General features: G+C 42.0%; 1 protein-coding gene across 1 annotated transcript in view; it reads right to left on the bottom strand.

The window, feature by feature from the left end:
* The window catches only part of PLCH2 (phospholipase C eta 2), a 1074339-nt gene that overhangs the window by 910558 nt on the left and 140960 nt on the right, over positions 1-22821 (bottom strand). Inside the window, exon 2 of the mRNA XM_073602999.1 lies at positions 21715-22239. Coding sequence (XP_073459100.1) covers positions 21715-21823 — 109 coding nt within the window. The 5' untranslated portion in view covers positions 21824-22239. The remainder of the gene's footprint in view (positions 1-21714; positions 22240-22821) is intronic.

Raw genomic sequence — 22821 nt, 5'->3', positions numbered from 1 at the left:
CTATTTTTGTTTGAAATACTCACATTTATTTGTCTATGAGAGGCATTGAGCCACACTAGCCCAAGTGAACCTGTCTTTGCCCATTCAGCCCAGTGATTTAGTGGTTAGCACTTGTGCAATACCGGGGTCCTTGGTTTGACTTCAAACCAGGACACTATCTGCTAGCAGTTTGCATGTTTTCCATGTACATGCATGGGTTTCCTTCAGGTACTCCAGTTTCCTACCATACTCCATAGATATGCTGGTAGGTTATTTGCTCATGTTGTCTAAAAACTGGTCCCAGTATGTGTATGTATGCTTGTGAGGTAGGCACCTTGGATTATAAGTTGCTTAAAGGCAGGGACTGATTTGAATATATAGTATGTAAAGTCCTGCATAAATTGTCGGTGCTATATAAATACCTGTAACAAATAAATAACGAACTGCCAGCTGACTGACAGTCATGCTCACCCCTTGTTGAGCTATTGAATAGGCACATCTTAAATTATGGCCTCACTCTGCCTTCTTTTGATGCGTACATACTGGAGGTCAGGGACTCTGAAGGTAATAAACATGTGCTTTTGTGATGTGCTAAGAACTAGAATTTTCACAGGAAAAGCCAACAACAGCAGCCCAAATATCTCTCTGAAAACAGGTTGCAATTAACTTTTTTTTACAACAGGCTGATATTAGGACAACTTCAGGTAATTACACTATTTACATGTAAAATAGATTCAAATATTGCTGCTTCAGTTGGGTGCGTGGTCGATTACCTTCCACTTTTGATAGTATACTAAAACATGAGAGTCATAGATGGTTGATTTCCGGCAACAGCCTTCATGGTCTATGGGTAGTGGCCAACTATTAGGAATCTCCGTTAGAAACAAGCAAGAGAATTCCTGCATGGCCATCCATGTGTTTATATTTTTAATCTCTTTGTACCTATATAAAACATGGCCTGCGACTTGTTGGTAAAGCTCACTGTATAGACTAAGTGAACTGATCACCAAAGACTTCTCTATCACTGTGCTTCCTACAGCAATCATTACTTGATGTCATATGGATGATAATCCCTATCTGTCACCCTCAGGTACCCAACATATGGAGAAAATGGAGATTAGACAGTTATCAATTTAAGGAATGAAGGAGGTGAAAGCTTCATGAATTCCTACAGGAAGATCCTTGTCTTCCACCTTCCCCTCCCTTATACTTAGTTACTGGAGAAATAACTTCTTACAGATTAATGGGAGTGATAAAAGGATAGAAGAAAACCACAGGAATACATGGCTCAGTACTGCTTCTAACATTTCAAAATAGCAATAACCATTTAGGGAAAACACGCTGTAGTAGCTGTAGACACAATCATTTTGCAGCCAAATTAGCAAACATTTTGTAATAACTTTTTGATATAGACCAGCCTTTCTAAACCTTTTCAACACAGAGGAACCCTGGAAATAATTCTCCGGTCTTGGGGAACCCCTGCTAAAAATGGAAACATACATTAGTGTGATGGTCAATGAGAAGAATGCTTCTTACACTTGTGGTTATTGGGAAGAATTACCCCCTTACAGATAACTAAAAAGATCAATGGTGTCCTTGAGAACTTACCTGAGAGCCAGAAATTGACCAATGTTTAGGGAACCCCTAGCAACCTCTAGAGGAACATAAGGGTTCCACAGAATCCTGGTTGAGAAACCCTGATATAAACCCTTTGTTGTTTCCTTCTAAATAATAAATCTGACAGGGAGATTGAATAGTAAGTACCTCGAGGTGTCTGCGTGTAATTCCATATATATTCTTGATCATCCTTGGAGAAGGTCAAAGTCCGATTTATTTCTCTCACATTCCGTTTCTTACTACTAGTCAGTGAGACAACTTTTGGACCAACAGTGAGGTACAGAATGTAAGTGGCATTGGCGCAAAGATGGACTTCAGATAAAGAAGTTGCTATTAGGGTCATTTAATGGTTCAGGTTTTGAGGCTTCCAAGGTGCTTGTGTGTATTTGTGATGGTAAACTACCATCTTTAGGTGCCTGCTAAACATTTTGGTTGTCAGTTTTGTATCAGTAATCTAAGGACAGAAGTACTTTAGAATGCTTATAGACAATAGATGACAGATTGAATATGTCCCTTATCTTTTCAAATTGCAAATATTTTACTTTTAATTAGTTACATAGTAGGTGAGGTTGAAAACAGACACAAGTCCATCAAGTCCAACCTATGTAAATTCAGAACATTGTATCATATAGAGTTTGTTTTTTTCTCCCAATGTTAGTATGGGTTTCTTCCAAATGTCATGCTTTCCTTTTGTAGCGCTGGTAGATTTATGATCTACCATCTGATAGGTAAATTTAGTGAATTGCTCGTTATAGGAAGTTAGATTTGCCTCTGTTCCAGCTTGGCTGACGTTGCGTGTGGTTCCACATTGTGCCAGTGGGTGTCGTTGTCACCATCGGCGGGTGTTGGAAAAGCAACGTGTTAAAGCGGATGAGTGCTCCTCTGTCCCGGAGACAACTCGGTGGAGGTGGTCCTCCGAGTTGCATTCTGGGAGAGGGTATTTATGGGTCAGACGCCATGTTTAGGGGTTCGTTTTCAGCCACCTGCTGGCCCTCCTGGCCGACAGGTATGTGTTAGAGTACCACCTCGTGGTCCTCCGTTCTGGAGGCCTGCGTCGCTGCGGTGCGTGGGTGGGCCCAGAAGCCTGTCTGGGGCCTACCACAACAGCCAAGGAATGGTCCTGAGCTGTCTATCCAGAGTGAAGAAGCTGGACAACCGAGAAGATCCCAGGGGAGGACCGTCATGGAAGAATCATGCAGAGTGCTGGTCTGGAGAGGGGCCTGGTGACTCGGTTGGAGGACGTATCCTGAAGTAATGTTACTGCATGGTACTGCCGGGTTGGCTTAAAGGTTCAAGTACTGTGTCTGACATTCATTGCAAACCAATACATCCTGTGGCAGAGGATCGTACGGGTTTAATTCAAGCAAGTCTGTGGCAGAGACTTTTGTTCGTGCTATGTACTGGCTGCTAGGCAAGTGAGAGAGGCCTATCCAGGTGAGCAAAGATCATGTCCCACAAAAGGGGATTGCATTCAATTACAGTAGTCAACTTTAAAGGATGTTCTAAAGAAACGGTATTTGAGCTTCCCTGCAGTTTTCCTCCTGCCTCTTTCCTGCTACTTCCTTCGTTACTTGGTTCAATAAAGCATTGAAAACGTACTCAAGTGTTGGTGCTTATATCGTCCAGAGGTAAACTCAACGGAACCCTAGACCCGGTGCCGGTGAAACAGAGGTATCGAGAGTGAAGGTAACAGCCCGCTTAAACCAGCAGCTCCACCGAGAGTTAGTGCTACATTTTGTAGCACTAACAAAAGTGTACCATTATGATTATAAGCTTCAGGGGAATATATCCAATGAGGAATCATAAGGGAACTGCTGACTGTGGGGGCACTAGGGGCTTCACATAGTACCTACATAGTGCTAATATGGACAACACAAGATCCCCCATGACCTCAAAGCTAGGGGTTTTGTGTGAAATTGAATAGAATCATTCTTATCAAGTTCATCAAGAGGGAGTTAAGCATGACATAAGCATCAGTATTTTATGTAGTGCAACTTTTAGATAAAGTTGGACTTTATGGCACAACTAATCAATTTTTGGAAGCAGAAGACCCCTCTGGTAACAAACATTTCATTGAAATCATCTTCAAAATCCTGGTAAGTAGGCTAGCGAATATGTGTATCTTTCAATCCCCATTAAGAACTCATTGAGGTTGATTTACTTAAACTGGAGAGTGCAATATCTGATGCAGCTCTGAATAGAAACCAATCAGCGTCTATTTTTTTTTGTCAAAACTTAATTTAACAAGCTGAAGTTAAAAATCGATTGGCTACCAGGCACAGCTGAACCAGATTTTTCACTTTCCAGTTTTAGTAAATAACCCCAGGAAACCCAGAGTCAGGAGATTAAGCATGGGACTATATATCCCAGTATGGGACCACATATCTCAGCATGATCTCATATCACAGCATTAGACTACACATCCCAGCATGACTACACATGGTTTGAACTCAAGATATGATGTAGACTTGTTTCTCATTTAGTTTATTTGAGGAAACTTTTTGTCTTGTTTTATACACTTTTTGTCATTTTCTATTGTGTAAATAATGTGTATAAACATACATCCATTGCTAGAAAGTATCTTCCATGTTTGTATTGCCATGTGTTATACCTCACCTTCTGTTTTTGGATGTCACTTAATTGCTGTTTTAATGAGATAATTAATTGGAAGGTGTGGGTTGGCAAACAGTATATATGTTCTATTTTTAACTTGAAAATTGTGCTGTGATCAAGGCTTGTAAGCCGGAACGCGTAAGCCCCTGTATATTTTTGCTCACTTTTTTATGCACCAATAAAGAAGCAACAAGGACATTTGGAGTTGCCGGTGTTCTGCCAAGAAAGTTACGCTCGGCGGATAAGGACCCCCCTGTACTGCGCAGGCGCTGCGCCTGTGCAGTAGGATCCGGCAGAAATAGCCGAAGGTGAATAGGTGAAAATCAGCTGTACACGGCGCTTCGCTCGCCACGCTTCGGGCACGGCCCCGCTTCGCTCGGCTCTTTTTTATTCCCCCTCTAGGTCCACTTGGATGGTGGGGAAAGAACCTGGACCCAGAGCGCAGGTGCCGTGTACAGCTAATTGAAGATTTTGAGCTTCGGCTATCTCCGGCGGCTGATAGTAGTTCGTACTGCGCAGGCGCTGCGCCTGAGCAGTACAGGGGGGGGTCCTTATTCGCCAAGGGAACTTTCTTGGCAAGACACCGGCTCTATTCTTTGTATTTATGCTTCCCTTAACCACTTCCCGCCCCGTCAATAAAATATTGACGTTCGGGAAGTGGTTCTGTTATCCGGACTGGGCGACAGTCTGACATGCCGCATCTCCGATCGTGATAAGAAGCCTTTGTCAGAGGCCTCTTGCCACGAGATCATCTGTGACCAATCACAGCTGATCATCGCGTGAACCAGGAAGTGCCGATAAACGGTATTCCTCGGTTTGCACTGACAGGGAGAGCCGATCGGCGGCTCTCCCTGTCAGAGGGGGGGTCCGTGCTGATAATCAGCACATTGATTATCAGCACAGCCCCCTCAGATGTGCCAATCAAATGCCAACAAGTGCCCAGCAGGGTCCCCATTATAAAAGACTGCCAGTGCCCACCACAGTGCCAATCAGTGCCCACCACAGTGCCAATCAGAGCCCACCACAGTGCCAATCAGTGCCCATTATAGTGCCAATCAGTGCCCAGCAGTAACACCTGTCAGTAACACATCAGTACCTCATCATCAGCGCTGCCCATCAGTGCTACCTGTCAGTGTCACCTGTCAGTGCCAATCAGTACCACCTATCAGTGCCAATCAGTGCCGCCTGTCAGTGCCCATCACAGCTGCCTGTCAGTGCCCATCAGTGCCACCTGTCAGTGCCCATCAGTGCCACCTATCAGTGCCCATCAGTGCCACCTATCAGTGCCCATCAGTGCTGCATATCAGTGCCGCCTATTGGTGCCCAACAGTGCTGCATATCAGTGCCGCCTATCAGTGCCCATCAATTCTACATATCAGTGCCTCCTCATCTTTGCCCATCAGTGCCACCTTATCAGTGCAGCCTCATCAGTGCCCATCAGTGCTGCCGCATCAGTGCCCATCAGTGAAGGGGAAAACTAAATTTTATGACAGAAACTGAGAAAAACTTTTTTTTTTTTCAAAAGTTTTTTTTTTTTTTTTTAGTTTGTTTAGCAAAATATAAAAACCCCAGAGGTGATCAAATACCACCAAAAGAAAGCTCTATTTTTGGGAAGAAAATGATACAAATATAGTTCGGGTACAGTGTTGCATGACCGTGCAATTGTCATTCAAAATGCGACAGTGCTTAAAGCTGAAAATTGTCCTGGGCAGGAAGGGGAGAAAGTGCATTGTATTGAAGTGGTTAAAGTGGTTGTGAACCCTTTTGTCTTACTTTTATCTACAGGTAAGCCTAGAATAAGGCTTACCTATAGGTAGTGGAAATATCTCCTAAACGTGTGCCGTTTAGGAGATATTTCACTTGTAGTGCGCCAACGTCCTCATCGGCGCATGCGCTGTGCCGTTTCTTCCCCCAGCGTGTGCCGTGACTGACGGCTCCCGCGCGCATGCACGGAAGTGATGTCACGCGGTTCTGGCCAGTCACAGAGCCGGAGTTCGCGGCCCTGGAAGGAAGAAGGGAGAAGATGGACGTGGCCTGCACAGGGGACAGTGCGGGCTTTGTTTGTGGTGCATACTAGCTCCTTATGCTTTTAATTTGCAGGCCTTGCAGGGAGCAAAAGAGGTAGTAAAACCCAGCTGGGTTTACTTCCTCTTTAAGCTGATTGAAATTCAGCCGGTTGAGCAGGGACTGGCCACATTTCGAGTGAAGTCAATTGTTTGACCATTTTCTGTCATGCTGGAAAACTTTTGTTGATTAGCAATTGCAGGCACTAATCAGTGTATTCTGACAGTGGTGGGTCCCGCTGTAAGAATACAATGTTCACCTCATTTAGGTGGATGGAGGAATCTGGCTGAACAAAAAAAAAAAAAAAACCTAACTCTATAGCTACCTTTACTTTATCCGAAATTTAACAAAAGTTTTGCCTTTTACTTCTACATTAAATATATTGCACAGTAGAGACAGATGCTGATCACATTCATAACAGTCATGCATACACATACTTGTTACATGTCAGAATAATTTAAAATATAATCTGAAGAAAGAATATTATGTCTAGTTTTATGTTTAAAAAAAATCTTCTCTAATTCTCACACAATACAGACTTTCCTAGACAGTGTTACAGAGTTCTGAAAATTATTTTAGCTGAAAATCGCTGTAATTAAATGACCCATTTCAGGAATGTGTTGTCTAATTGCTGTGGTTTATAGCAGTACTGTGGGTGGGGAGATATATGTAGTATTGAGCATAAGGCAGTTTGCCCACCACCCTTCTGCGGTCCTGAGCTATGTTACCCGGATGTTGGCAGGCAAGTCTCTACAAGGTTAGGCTTCTTGTCATCTCGTCTTTTGTCATTGTCTTCCAGAGAACATTACTCACCTTATACACACTCCTAACACACCTCTCCGATGAAAAGATTACCTCCAAAATAACAGCAATGATTTACTGATTGATAACAAGAATACTGTGTACACAGGCCCAGCTGACTCTAACAGTACTAGGATTTTCCAGAGATAAAGTTGATATAAAAGACACAACATAATGCAACTTTGTTTTGATTACTATATAATTAAATATATTTGTTAATGCAAGCAGTTTAGTAAGTACACAAAGCTTACTTGGTATAAGCCTTATTGCAGAAAAAAAGTGTTAAAAAAACAATCGGTACGATTTTGTGAATGCTAGATACAATAATTGTATATTAAAACAGTAATAAAAAGTGTCAATAAAGTGAACAAAAAGTATACAATCTTTTGTTCACTTTATTGACACTTTTTATTATTGTGTTTAACAGTATTTTTTTATCATTCACAAAAGAGCATACACTGTTACATAATTATATATATTTAAGTATTATTTATTTTTTATTTTATTACAGCACATGTACGTGTTTTTGTATAAGTCCATGTACATAATACTTGAATATTCTATGGTCCCATGCACACAGTTTTTAAAAAAATCTGCTCATGCAGGCATTCAGAATTTCTTTATATGCCTGTAAAAGCATCTCTTTGTTAGTCTGTTTCCATATACACATAAGCATTTATAGGAATATTAAAATTGGAGTGTTTACAGGCAGAAAAAAAATACACCATTTTTTTTTTTTTTGCATAAATTAATATTCCGGCCAGTATAATGCATTCACGCTCAAACGCCATACACACATAAATGGCAATCAACAATCGCTTTTGACCACAGTGATGAAAAATTGAAGGTGTCAGATAGAAATATCTGAATGAACAAAATTCGAACTGTCAATACAGCCCTTTGTTTGGGAGAAATCACTTTTCGTAATGCACATGGGCTAGGAAAAGTTTCATACACAATAAGATGTGGATCCATAATGTAATCACAAACATTTGTTCTTTTAAAGGCTTATGTATGATACACATACTGTATATATATATATATGATATGATATGATATCTCACAAAAGTGAGTACACCCCTCACATTTTTGTAAATATTTAATTATATCTTTTCATGTGACAACACTAAAGAAATTACACTTTGCTACAATGTAAAGTAGTGAGTGTACAGCTTGTATAACAGTGTAAATTTGCTGTCCCCTCAAAATAACTCAACACAGCCATTTATGTCTAAATCGCTGGCAACAAAAGTGAGTACCTCTAAGTGGAATTGTCCAAATTGGGTCCAAAGTGTCAATATTTTGTGTGACCACCATTATTTTCCAGCACTGCCTTAACCCTCTTGGGCATGGAGTTCACCAGAGCTTCACAGGTTGCCACTGGAGTCCTCTTCCACTCCTCCATGATGACATCGCGGAGCTGGTGGATGTTAACCTTGCGCTCCTCCACCTTCTGTTTGAGGATGCCCCATAGATGCTCAATAGGGTTTAGGTCTGGAGACATGCTTGGCCAGTCCATGACCTTTGCCATCAGCTTCTTTAGCGAGGCAGTGGTCATCTTGGAAGTTTGTTTGGGGTCATTATCATGTTGAATACTGCCTGCTTCAGTATGTCACAGTACATGTTGGCATTCATGTTTCGCTCAATGAACTGTAACCCCCCCCAGTGCCTGAAGCACTCATGCAGCCCCAGACCATGACACTCCCACCACCATGCTTGACTGTAGGCAAGACACACTTGTCTTTGTACTCCTCACCTGGTTGCCAACACACACACTTGACACCATCTGAACCAAATAAGTTTATCCTGGTCTCATCAAACAACAGGACATGGTTATAGTAATCCATGTCCTTAGTCTGCTTGTCTTCAGTAAATTGTTTGCGGGCTTTCTTGTGCATCATCTTTAGAAGAGGATCCTTCTGGGACGACAGCCATGCAGACCAATTTGATACAGTGTGCAGCATATGGTCTGAGCATTGACCGGCTCACCCCCCCCCCCCCCTTCAACCTCTGCAGCAATGCTGGCAGCACTCATATGTCATTTTCCCAAAGACAACCTCTGGATATGACACTGTGCACTCAACCTCTTTAGTCGACCATTGTGAGGCCTGTTCTGAGTGGAACCTGTCCTGTTAAACCGCTGTATGGTCTTGGCCACCGTGCTGCAGCTCAGTTTCAGGGTCTTGGCAATCTTCTTATAGCCTAGACCATCTTTATGTAGAGCAACAATTCTTTTTTTCAGATCCTCAGAGAGTTTGATTGCCATGAGGTGCCATGTTGAACTTTCAGTGACCAGTATGAGAGAGTGATAACACCAAATTTAACACACTCCCCATTCAGACCTGAGACCTTATAATACTAACAAATCACATGTCACGGGGAGGGAAAATGGCTAATTGGGCCCAATTTGGACATTTTCACTTCTCACTTTTGTTGCCAGTAGCTTAGACATTAATGGCAGTGTATGGGTTTATTTTTAGGGATCAGCAAACTTACACTGTTATACAAGCTGTACACTCACTACTTTACATTCTTCAGTGTTGTCACATGAAAAGATATAATAAAATATTTACAAAAATGTGAGGGGTGTACTCACTTTTGTGAGATACTGTATATGTGTGTGTGTGTAGTATATCCACTATATATGTATACAAAAAGTGCAGCGCTGGATATAAATGAACATTAGAAAATACTGTGCTAAATACAGACAAACACTAAAAATATATAAAATTAGAAAACTGTGCACAATAATTCACTTGAAATAAATATTGTCCATGAGTATTCCCAATAAGTGAAAACAAACTGAAATGTGAATAAAACGTGCTTATTCATTTAAATGGTGTCCATAGAGACATGTGTGAGAATCACTGTTGGATATATAACTTCCACCGCTGTTGAACCCGTCACCACAGAGAGATTGAAGGCTTACCAGACAGCCCTGAAAGAAAGGCATGAAACGACCTCCACTTTAGATGCAGGCATCCAGATATACACAATCCTTGGCAAGGATTGTGTATATCTGGATGCCTGCATGGCGATCTTAATAAAGGAACCTTAAACTTTATCACACTATCGGAGCATTTCTTCCTTTTTTTTTGGATATCAATCATCGCTGGGAATGACTCCCCTCCACTGATGACAATCTGTGAATATCCATTTAACACTTCCGAACAGGACCCATCCACAGAAGGGACAGCATCTAAAGTGGAGGTCGTTTCATGCCTTTCTTTCAGGGCTGTCTGGTAAGCCTTCAATCTCTCTGTGGTGACGGGTTCAACAGTGGTGGAAGTTATATATCCAACAGTGATTCTCACACATGTCTCTATGGACACCATTTAAATGAATAAGCACGTTTTATTCACATTTCAGTTTGTTTTCACTTATTGGGAATACTCATGGACAATATTTATTTCAAGTGAATTATTGTGCACAGTTTTCTAATTTTATATATTTTTAGTGTTTGTCTGTATTTAGCACAGTATTTTCTAATGTTCATTTATATCCAGCGCTGCACTTTTTGTATACATACTTAGTGGTGCCCCCTATCAGGGTTATAGTGTTCAGCCACAGGACACCTCTTCATAGGTTTTATATTCATAATTTTACTCACAATATTTGTACACTTAGCGCAAATTTTTCTTTTAGAATAAAAAAAGTATATCCACTATAGCCTCATTGACTGATGAACACATAATATATAATAAATTTACTTCCAAATATACCATATAATTATACATATAAATAAACTTTGCATTTTTCTTGTGTTGATTTCATAAGCAATCAAATAAAGTTTGATACATGGGAATCCATTCAAGCAGCAGGTCTGGGTGAAAATTTTTAAAAGGCTTCCAAACAAAAGTACAAACGTAGTTGACTCAATGATGAGACCATTGAATGATCTGATGAATGAGTTTTCAGAATTCCATACAAACCTTCAAACTGAGTTTTAACCATTTATGGCCAACTTTACTGCTTGAAACATTGTTTTCGGCTTTGTCTAATGAAGGAATTTATTGGAGCATTTCACCTTCCTTTAGAGCCCATTCACACAGGGGCAACTTTGGATCCGACTTCAAGTCGCCTCAAGTCGCCCCTAGTCGCCTCAAGTCGCACTACATGAAAAAATCAATGTAAATGAATGGATCTGTCTTAATGCACACTACTGCAGTCGCTCCGACTTCAGAAAAGGTTCCTGTACTACTTCAATCCGACTTGAAGGCAACTTGTACCCATTGATTTAAATGGAAGTTGCCTCCAAGTCTGATCACTGTTCATACTGAGGCAACTTTACAGGAAGCAGAAAGGAAAAAGAAAGTAATTTACTCCACTAAACAGCCAGCCCCCTCCTTCTCACACACAGCTGATAAGCTCTGATTGGCCACTTGTAAAGTTCCCTGTCCTGGAGGCGACTTCAAGTTGTGTTGTAAGTTGCTCCAAGTCGTGCTGTGATTCATACTCAAGTTGTGTCCAAGTTGCCTCCGAAAGTCGCGCTGGAAGTTGTGTTGCCCCTGTGTGAATGGGCTCTTACTCTGCTTCAGAAAATGCTAATTGCCTGTGCTGTCTCTGATTTCAGAACATCTTTTGAGTTGCTGATCTGAAAAAAACATTCAGCCAGTGAAGCTAGAACGGATCTGTATATTTGTTCCAGGTCAGTGGTGTAGAAAGGAATGAAGCCTTTGGATCATCATGGCACTAAAATATCGTCATTTTCAGAAGGAGAAGTTAGCGCTCGTGCCATACATATCCCTCTCCACACAGGTTTCTTTTAATAAACCTGAGAAAGACCAATCATGTCTTTATAAATGAACGTGGCTTTAAAGTGATTGTAAAGTCTTGTTTTCTTACCTATAAAAATAACAAACCTGTTATACTTACCTGCCCTGTTGCAGTGGATTTGCACAGAGCAGCCCGGATCCTCCTCTTCCCAGGTTCCTCTTCTGTGATCTTGGCCCCTCCCTCCTGTTCAGTGCCCCCACAGCAAGCAGCTTGCTACGGGGGCACACAAGCCGAGTTACAGCTCCCTGTGTCCATTCAGACACGGAGCCCCAACCTGGCCCCTCCCCCTCTTTTCTCTGATTGGCTAGCTGACTTTGATTGACAGCAGTGGCAGCCAATGGCGCCGCTGCTTTGTCTCAGCAAATCAGAAGGGAAAATCTCGGACGGCTGAGACACTCGTGGACATCGCTGGACAGAGAGGGACCTCAGGTAAGTGTTAGGGGGGCTAAGAGGGGCTGCTGCACACAGAAGGCTTTTTATCTTAATGCATAGAATTCATTAAGATAACAAAACTTCTGCCTTTACAACTTCTTTAATTGGTAGATTTTAGGCTGAGATAAATAATGTGCAAACAATGGGCTGCATTACCGATTATAAACTGATCCATGGAAAATGGCATTTTCTAATTTTCCTGTTCCTGTATATTAATGAGAACAAGAGCCCAATGTTTGCAATTAAATGCGCTGTCAGGTTAATTAAAAAGTAAACCAAACAACTTTGTAAATAGAGCTGTTCTGTGTGTAATTAGGAATTACTTTCCTCCATGATATGCATGTAATTATAAATCATACCCATACGTGTTAAGTATGTAATTAGAAATTACACTTATGAACGGCATGCTCAGCTGCTGGAAAACATTGACCTTACTGTTATTCACAATGTGAATTATGAGATATAAAATGATTTTATTAGGAGGAAAAAAATCATCTTATCTACAGTATCTAATTATCTATCTATCTATCTATCTATCTATCTATCTATCTATCTATCTATCTATCTATCTATCTATCTATCTATCTATCTATCTATCTATCTATCTATCGCAGGGCTTTTTTTTCTCAAAGGATAGGTGCACCCCCCCCCCCCCTCCGACTCACCCCTTGTCTCTGCCCCCTATCCCCAGGGCCGTCTTTAATTTTGATTGGGCCCTGGGCAAATATTTTCTTGGGGCCCCCCCTCCATTCTGAGACATACAAAAAATAGCAGGTAGACTCAAAATCAGTTTACTGCAGCAGATCACGCAGCGATTGCAATTGTTTTCCAGAGGTTACAGCCTATCATTACTGCTCAATGGCTGGTTTCTAGAGGTTACAACACATAATTTCTGCTTGCTGACTGGTTGCTAGAGGTTAATGTACATTATTAGCACTCACTAATTGGTTGCTAGGGGTTACAGCACATCATTAGCACTTACTGATTGGTTGCTAGAGATTAAAGCAGATCACTACTGTTTGCTGATTGGTTGCTAGAGGTTCAGGCACATCATTACCTCTCAGTGAGCAGTGGAGCAATCCCAAATAATTGAGCAAGTAAAGGGGCACATTAATACACATACTACAGGAGAGTGTCAGAGACTGCGGACATACTGCAGAAGACAATCAGAGACTGCGGACATACTGCAGAAGACAATCAGAGACTGCGGACATACTGCAGGAGACAATCAGAGACTGAGGACATACTGCAGGAGACAATCAGAGACTGTGGACATACTGCAGGAGACAATCAGAGACTGAGGACATACTGCAGAAGACAATCAGAGACTGCGGACATACTGCAGGAGACAATCAGAGACTGAGGACATACTGCAGGAGACAATCAGAGACTGCGGACATACTGCAGGAGACATTCAGAGACTGCGGACATACTGCAGGAGACACTCAGAGACTGCGGACATACTGCAGGAGACACTCAGAGACTGCGGACATACTGCAGGAGACAATCAGAGACTGCGGGCATACAGCAGGAGATTACCAGAGACTGCGGACATACTGCAGGAGATTACCAAAGACTGCGGACATACTGCAGGAGATTACCAGAGACTGCGGACATACTGCAGGAGATTACCAGAGACTGCGGACATACTGCAGGAGATTACCAGAGACTGCAGACATACTGCAGGAGATTACCAGAGACTGCGGACATACTGCAGGAGATTACAAGAGACTGCGGACATACTGCAGGAGACAATCAGAGACTGCGGACATACTGCAGGAGACAATCAGAGACTGCGGACATACTGCAGGAGACAATCAGAGACTGCGGACATACTGCAGGAGATTACCAGAGACTGCGGACATACTGCAGGAGATTACCAGAGACTGTGGACATACTGCAGGAGATTACCAGAGACTGTGGACATACTGCAGGAGACAATCAGAGACTGCAGACATATTGCAGGAGACAATCAGAGACTGCGGACATACTGCAGGAGACAATCAGAGACTGCGGACATACTGCAGGAGACAATCAGAGACTGCGGACATACTGCAGGAGACAATCAGAGACTGCGGACATACTGCAGGAGACAATCAGAGACTGCGGACATACTGCAGGAGACAATCAGAGACTGCGGGCATACTGCAGGAGACAATCAGAGACTTCGGACATACTGCAGGAGACAGAGACTGCAGACATTATACAGGTGATGGTCAGAGAACTTTCAGCAATGCACAGCTTTACAGTTAAATAACACATCTCAGGGTTTAAACAGTCAGGCATTTTATGGTTGTAAGGACATACCTGGCCAGCCAAACTCATTACATACATTCAAGACTGTGGGTGGGGCTTCCACTCTCTGCTCTCACTAAAGCAGCTGGGAGCTCCACTGATGCTTTGTTGGGTGGGCCCTGGGCCCACATCACCCGTGAATTGTTGCCCCGATGACAGATTTGCAGAGCGCACAGAGGACACGGGAGGATGTATTCCGCGCTAGCCAGCTGAGAGGGGCGGGGTCGGGAGCTCCACTGACGCTCTGACCCCGCCCATGTGCAGCCTGTGTACTGGGAATATAGCGCCTGTAGTGAGAGCCAGTGATCGGAGTGGGAGTGTCATTGGAGCTCCCGGCCCCGCCCCCGGACCTCTGTATTCACCAGCCAGTATAGAGGGGGCGGGGCCGGAAGCTCCACTGACACTCGCACTCCGATCACTGGCTCTCACTACAGAAGCTCTTTTCCGAGTACACAGGCTGCACGTGGGCGGGGTCAGAGCGTCAGTGGAGCTCCCGGCCCCGCCCCCTCTCAGCTGGCTAGCGAGGAATACATCCTCTGTGCGCTCTGCAAAGCTGCGATCGGGGCCCCAATTCACGGCTAGCGTGGGCCCCCCAACAAGGATTGGGCCCGGGGCAAGTGCCCCGTTTGCCCTGCGCTAAAGACAGCCCTGCCTATCCCCCTTTGAGCATCTCCCTTGGTACCACCCCTTAGCCGCCTCCCAGTGCCGCTGCTTTTAGAGAATTCAGAACCAAGTATCATTTTTTTGTGCTAAGTCATTTGTATGGAATTTGTTCATTACAACAAGAAAAAGAGTAAAATAGATACCTCCAGCAATAACAGACCCCGTCACCAACGATATATACCCCAGTAATAATACATGCTCCCACCAAAGCAATAGATCAACTACAGCAACAATGGCTCCCCTCCAGCAAAAATGTATCTCCTAGAAGTCAACATCAATAGACCCTTTCATCAGCCAGCAACAATAGACTCTCACTCAACAGTAGATCCCCCTAGAAACAATAGACCCCCCTCCCTTAACAGTAGATCCCCCCAGCAACAATAGACACCTCCCTTAACAGTAGATCCCCCCAGCAACAATAGACACCTCCCTTAACAGTAGATCCCCCCCAGCAACAATAGACACCTCCCTTAACAGTAGATCCCCCCAGCAACAATAGACACCTCCCTTAACAGTAGATCCCCCCTGTAACAATAGATTCCCCCACCAGAAACAAAAGATCCACCCAACTATAGACCCCTCCAGCAGCAATAGATCCACTAGCAGATAGAATCGATAGATCCTCCAGCATATGCCAGCAACCCTTGCTATTACATACACTCAATTCTAGAAGTGCCAGAACTGCATCCCCCTGCATTCCCACTGAAAAAAAAAGCCCTGATCTACAGTATCTGTCTTTCTATCTAAGTTATATCAATCTATCTCTACAATATCTCTCCATCTACCTACATATATTTATACAATATAATAATGATAACAGAAATGTGGTTTCTCGAAAAAAATACACAGTGGAGATGCTGAACTGTTAGTAACAGTAATTGATAAGCAAATTTTGATAAAAGTCTATGAATTTTATGGTTTAATGGGCTACGCATTTATTCAAATATAGTTAGGGAATGCAAAGAAGAATATCCCAACTCAGGGCACTTCTAATAAGTTAAAAAAAAATATTCACTCCAAATGTTTTTTAGTATTAATGAAGGACTGGGAAAATGTAAAAATATTTGTCAGGGTGGAACTCCGCTTTAAAGGACATATATTGAATGGTGGGACTGGTTGCTTCTTCCAGACTGATCAGCTGTTAATGATGGGTTATAGAATAGCCTCAGGTCTGTTGGAGGATTTGGAGCTGTTTGAATTCTAGTGACTCATCTTAACATTGACCTCCAGGCAAATGAAACAAAGATATTCATTTATGCAATTATGTGATTTTATGTCTTCACGGGAAAAAATATATGATGTATGTTTTAATGAAACACATATACATTTCTGACTATGAATTGGTACTAATCTCTTTTGCTCAGCTATACAGTTTAACTCAAACTAGGTGATGAAGCAACAGCAATGGGGGCCAATCAGGTGTGCTACATGCACATGTGCTGATAAGGAACATGCTGACAGGAGGAGAAAGCAGAGTAAACAAAGCCAAATCATTTGGCTGCTGCTCCTTATCTGTCCAGTCACATTCTGGGGGCAGAAAGTGAGGTCAGCCAACCAACTCTGCTGTCTAGCAGGGTTGTGTATATCTCCGGGCTGGATGCCTAGAGGCCCAACTACCACCTTCATGCTCCTGCAGTAAACCAATAGATAGCACACGAAAATTGGTCCTACACTGCTTGATATTTGGCCAATTCTTGCTGGCTCAGGTGAAGTTTGGGCAGTGTATGGCCCTATTGGCACAGGACAGTGTAAAAAAAGTTGACTGTTCAATCTACTTTTGTAGAAGGAGCCTGTGAGAAAATTGTCAGACAAATATCGTCTGCATCCAGTCAGATTCAGGGCAGGCACTGTGCGGGGATTTTGACAGCTGGTTCTTCCATCTGCTAGCAGTGCTCTTGGGTGAATCAGAGAGAATCCATCCATGAGCACTGCTAGCAGATGGAAGAACCTGTTAGGCTGAATGAAAGTATTCTATTGGGGCTCATTCATGCAAGCAGCCCAGGGGTGGCAAAATCAGGTGATTGAGCCACAGTTATACTGCTCACTGCCTGCCCGTCTGAACATGGGCATGCAGCTGATCAGGGTTTTACACATGCTGCTGTGAAATTTGTCTTTCCCTAAAGAACTTTTATTTACTTGACGTATCTCTAAACTTGCTAGCAAATCTGACTGCTTCAGAAGAGTCAATTCCTTAGCAGAGCCCCTCCTTCCTTGCATGTCATAGCCCTCTCCCCTTTTGGAAGTGTCTAATTCCTGTCTATGTTGGCCAAACTCCTCTGGCCCTCCTCTCATCTCAGGGTTGCCACCTTTTCTTAATATCAAACCCGAACACTTTAGCGGCGCACAGCAATCTTTTTTTTATAGTATGAACTATACATATATTAATCAAATTAAGTTAATCACAAGAGTCCCCTTTACATCAGAGTCCACAGAGTTCCCCCTTTACATCTGAACTCGCACTGTAAGGGGGGAGGGGGGGACTCTGCAGACTCTGATGTAAGGGAGAACTCTGGGGACTCTAACATAAGGGATGCTCTGGGAAACCTGATCTAGGGGGGAACACTGAAAACTCTGATGTATGGAGAAGACGCTGATGTAAGGGGGTATACTGCGGCCTCTGGTGTAAAGGGGAACTCTGAGAACCCAGATTTACCTGTGTGTACTCACTCAGAGGCAGGAGAGAGAAGGGGGAGACTTCAGTCACAGAAAGGGATGGATGGTGAGCTCACTCACCCCTTGGCTGTCAGCACCTCTCATCCAGATGTAGCTAAGGCTGCTGGAGTGTGGGCAGACAGAGTTGTAGTGGCGGGAGGAAGAGAAGCGGATCAAGCCCTTTCTCCTCTCCTGTCTGTGTGGGGGGAGGGGTAATTGTTAGTGCTGGCTTTGGGCAGTGTGAAAGAGAGTGCAACAGACACTCTCGGCTTACACAACTGCAGCCTGCAACCCTGCTGGAAAGCCATAGTTTGGTCTGAGTAATGTGTCCGGGTTTCAGGTGGTCTGAAACCCAAACGCATGATTCCAAAACCGAACTGTCTGGGTGAATCCCGGACAGGTGGCAACCCTATCTCATCTCCCCACATAACCTTTTATGCAGCAGCTGGGGAAGGGGGGGGGAAAGATAGGGGTGTCCAAAAGTGAATACTATGAAGTGTAAATTGAGTGACAGCACTGAGTCTGCTGGGGCTGCTGACATCACATCCAAGATAGCAGAACTCAGCGACGGTCTCAGGGCACTTGCATATCTAAATGTACATGTAATCTTATGAGAGGATTGTTGTTGAAATGAATGGTCTGGTAGGGTCTTTTTAATCTGGGACAAATAAAATATAGTGATTGAGTCACTCCCTCTAACACACACAGCATAGAATTATTGAAATAAACTCTACCTTTGAGAGTGTGATATCTTCCCACTGGTCTTGGTAGGGGGTCACACAGGAAAATTACTTCAGGGAGATATTTTAAAATAGCAATAAAGGGATAGAAACTGACAGGGAACAACGTTGAGGCCCAATCCTACATGCAATCACTATTAAAGCCTGCCTGGGGATAATACCTTGGCTGCAGTAGACAACATGGCAAGGTCTCAAGCCCTAACCTTTGTTAAGCTGACTTTTGTTTAGTGAAAGAGCCTAGAGCCTTGACAGCTTGCTGTGATATCAACACTAAAAAAAACATTGTTAGAAACCGTTAATTTCAGGAATGATTATTTGATTTTTGAATCATGAGTGGGGTCAAAATCAACATTCATTTTGACAGCAGTGATGCAAGAATTTGAAATAGAAGGATGGAAAATATTTCTACAAAGAACCAAATTCGGACAGTGAATGTGGTTTTTGTTTGGAAAATTACATTTATTCCAAAATCGAATGTCAAAAGCAATTCAGATTTTGAAGTGCTTTCAAATGACACTCGAAAGTCATCAAATGTACTGATGAGAATTTTAAATTGTACATTTGTTTGAAAATCTACTAGTATATCAAAAGAAAGGCAGAAAATTTGAGGCAACTTTGGACTTTCATGGTACGGTATGGACTGACAAAAAGGTTTATAACAATATATCGATTTTTATTGAAAAGTATCAGTTAAAAAATACACACAAGTGCAGACACATAGCATGATAAGACAGTTAAATAACTGATGGGAACTGGAAAGAAGATACATGTATCAATCCATGATGAGGGATTAGATATTTGTCCCTTCCCAGTTCTCTATATGTTTCGCAGTTTCGACTAGTATATGGCCAGTTTTAGTCATTACATGTAATACTCTCAGTGGCTTTTGACATTTCAACAATATTTTTTCAAATTCTTCATTTTCAACAAGCATACGGACCAAGAGAGTGAAATGGTTAAACACAAAGGAGTTTTTACATCTTGGCTTATTCCAGGTGAGGGGTAGTAAAAATAAACTGGATAACAACAAAGAAGTAACCAAGTACAACAAAATATAAGCCATATAATGACAACTAAGTTCTGTGTCAAAAGGCATAGAAATTAGTGGTCAATTGTAACCAAAAAACAAGAGTTATCCCCAGCTGCATAGCTCCATTTTCCATAAACTGAAGGGGTGAAAAAAAGGAAAGGGGGGAAAGGGAGGCAATAGACATTTCGACATTAATACTTTTCATTCCATTCCAACATTTACATGGTAAAGCCCTTTAATCTCGTTCAGATTAATGATGAAAAAAGTTTTGAATGACTTCCTTGTAGCAATTGTACATAAAAGTTGAGTGGACCTTATTCTTTTACTTCTCTAATGCAATGTATGGGAATATTGTGCATTTTTTAAAATAAATTCATTTTGAATGATGGTTAAATCAGCAGATGATTCAGACTCAGGCCGTGTACATGGAATAAGAGCCAATGGCTTGAACACTAGCCAAGTTCAGTGATATTTTTATTTTGCCATTGTGGGTGATTGTGCACAAGGGTGTCCAGCCAGAACAGAACTATCAGTAGACAAAGTAGGATAAGCATCATTTACAGCTGGATAATTTTGGAAGTTATTTTAGCTCTGCTGCAAAGAAACAACCCAAAGAAATAAAATGAGTCAAAATGTTTCTAAATTTATGTTCTGTTCAAACTGTGGTCATATCAGGCAATTACGTCTGTGTACCAAATAACACATCATTCCATTCAGGTCATTTGGAATCTTGAATACTTGGCGGAAATTTTCAATCAGAAATTCATGCATACTCGTTTGAATACTGCAGTCATCCGGAATAATATATTTTTGAATGAACAAGGCAAAGCACTACTCAATGCTCACCGAAGCCTGAAATGTCCTATTAAACAAAATTTGGCCCAATTTACCTTCAGATTGATAACAATGCACTGGAGATAGCGCCTTAATAAATAAGGCATGAACAGTGCTCAGTTCCAGATTCATCGGATATGTAACAAATACATTATGGGCTTTAATCCAATTACATCATCCAATGTTACCCAAAGTCTATATACAATTCTTTTTATGCATGGGATACTGCCACTCCCCTTCCAACTACATGTTGAATTTGACAAACATTACTAGCATTACTAGTCTCTGTAACAGAACAATTAAATCCAATAGATCATGAATCCATAACACAGTCAAAATGTTGGCTTTCTAAGAAGAGAAACAACCAGCAAAGTTTTTAAAACACATAAATGATAAAAAGATCATTTCCGCAGTGCTCAATTTGGTAGGTTTTAAAGTGGAGTTCCACCCACTTTTACAACTCTTCAGCATCCCTCACTAAACTGTACACTGTAAACAAATTGGATATTTTTTTATTTTTTTTCTCAGCACCTACTGTATATCTGCTGTATTCATTTTTCACTTCCTCCTCCCTGGCCGCGGCCCATCGCATCATTTCCTGTTTGCAATGCCTTCTGGGAAGGGGCGGCAACTTCCTCTGAAACTGCCGTTGCTATGGAAACCTGACCTGAAACCTATTACACTGCTTGTGCTGCACTGAGCATGTGCGAGATCTACAAGGATGAGATCCAGGAAGAAATACAGTCTGGCTTCAGATGCCCACACTTAAGATGGCCACGGCCTGCTGTAAGTTTATAAAATAACAAACTACTGCTATAAACTAACAAAATAGACCTTAGCTTACAAACTAACTTTACTAGAATACATTAAGCTTGTGTATTATAGGGGTATTTTTATTTAAAAAGTATAATTTTGACCGGAACACCACTTTAAGATCTCTGTTTCACTCATCTGCTAGCAGATATGCCAACTGAATATTGTAGACCACACTTTTGCATTTTATATGCCAAAAGAACGATGGCAAGTGTATGGCCAGTACATCAACAATCAACTCAACAAATTTCTTTTCAAATAACTGTCTATCTAAAATGTCTATCTTATTCAACATCGACAATCAGAAATTCTTGCCCCACCAAAAAAAAACACAGAATATGCAAACAATGCTGAAAATGACAGTTTTAACTTTTGAAGATGCAGGAAACAAACTGGGTGACTTACCCACGTCAACAATGTTTTCAAACAGAAAGACAAAGTTCGGATCTTCTCCATCAACTGGAGGCAGCGGTAGCTTCTTTTTGGAGTTCGCTTTTGAAGAATGCAACGCCATTGTGCGCCTAATGAAATAATCCCTGATGAGAAGAATATAAATCCACAGCGCAATCCAGAAAAAGACTCAGATGATAATAAAATAATCCAATTTAAAGATTCTCGTTATTAGCAAACCAAGTGGATTTCCAGAATTGGAAGGAAGAAGATATCTTTTTGGTGCTCTGCTTTCACAGATGTGTCTAATGGCTGGAATGCTTTCCTTCCTTCACGCTCCCAATTCAAAGGCAGTCATCATGAAGAAGTGGTCGTTTTAACCTACACATAAATTGGTGCAAATGATCAGGTATGTGTTACTTGAGAGGTGTCCAAGGATCATTCCAAGCTCAGACAACTACAGTATTTACTGTGTGTCTCCAGATGATTGAGGTGATCCCAATTACTGTCTTCCCTGCAAGTCAGATCTGTATCTTCTCCCTGTAAGAGATTAGGTGTCAGGAAGTCATCAAGTAATTACAGATATTGTCTAAGAAATGTGTAAAGGAAAAAATGCAAATCCAAAACTCTAGTCTAGAGACAACTAAGAGAAATTCATATGGGTTTAAAGGGCGATTCTATTAGATTTACAGCAGCCATAGACATCAGAGGGCGGTCAGACATGTAAAAGCATAGTCCAAATACCCTAAGGCATCTCAATCTTCTAGTGATTCCTCTAACACAAACGATTGAGTGTGACCATTAATCTTTAGCCCATGTAGAGGGGAGGGGAGGTGTGCTGCAGATATTTCTGTTGCTGGCTTTTCCAAACACCGTAATAGCTTTTTTTCCCCAAGACAAGACTTGGCCAATGGTGTCTGCTTATGACCCATAGGTGTTAGGTCTAATTGGCACCTTCAACCTTAAACCTGCCCCTAAAAATAACTTGATTTTCACCCATCCAGCAAATTTTAACCAGACTGACCAGTAACTTTCTGCATATGACTCCATAGAAGAGATTTTCCCTCAATTCCTTTCCCTATGACACTCATACAGGAAATGCAGGGTGTGGTTGTCACCAGA

This window comes from Aquarana catesbeiana, linkage group LG10 (assembly GCF_042186555.1).
Source record: "Aquarana catesbeiana isolate 2022-GZ linkage group LG10, ASM4218655v1, whole genome shotgun sequence".
Classification (NCBI taxonomy): domain Eukaryota; kingdom Metazoa; phylum Chordata; class Amphibia; order Anura; family Ranidae; genus Aquarana; species Aquarana catesbeiana.
The sequence above is the reverse complement of the archived record's forward strand: the minus strand, read 5'-3'. Positions and strand labels throughout refer to the sequence as shown.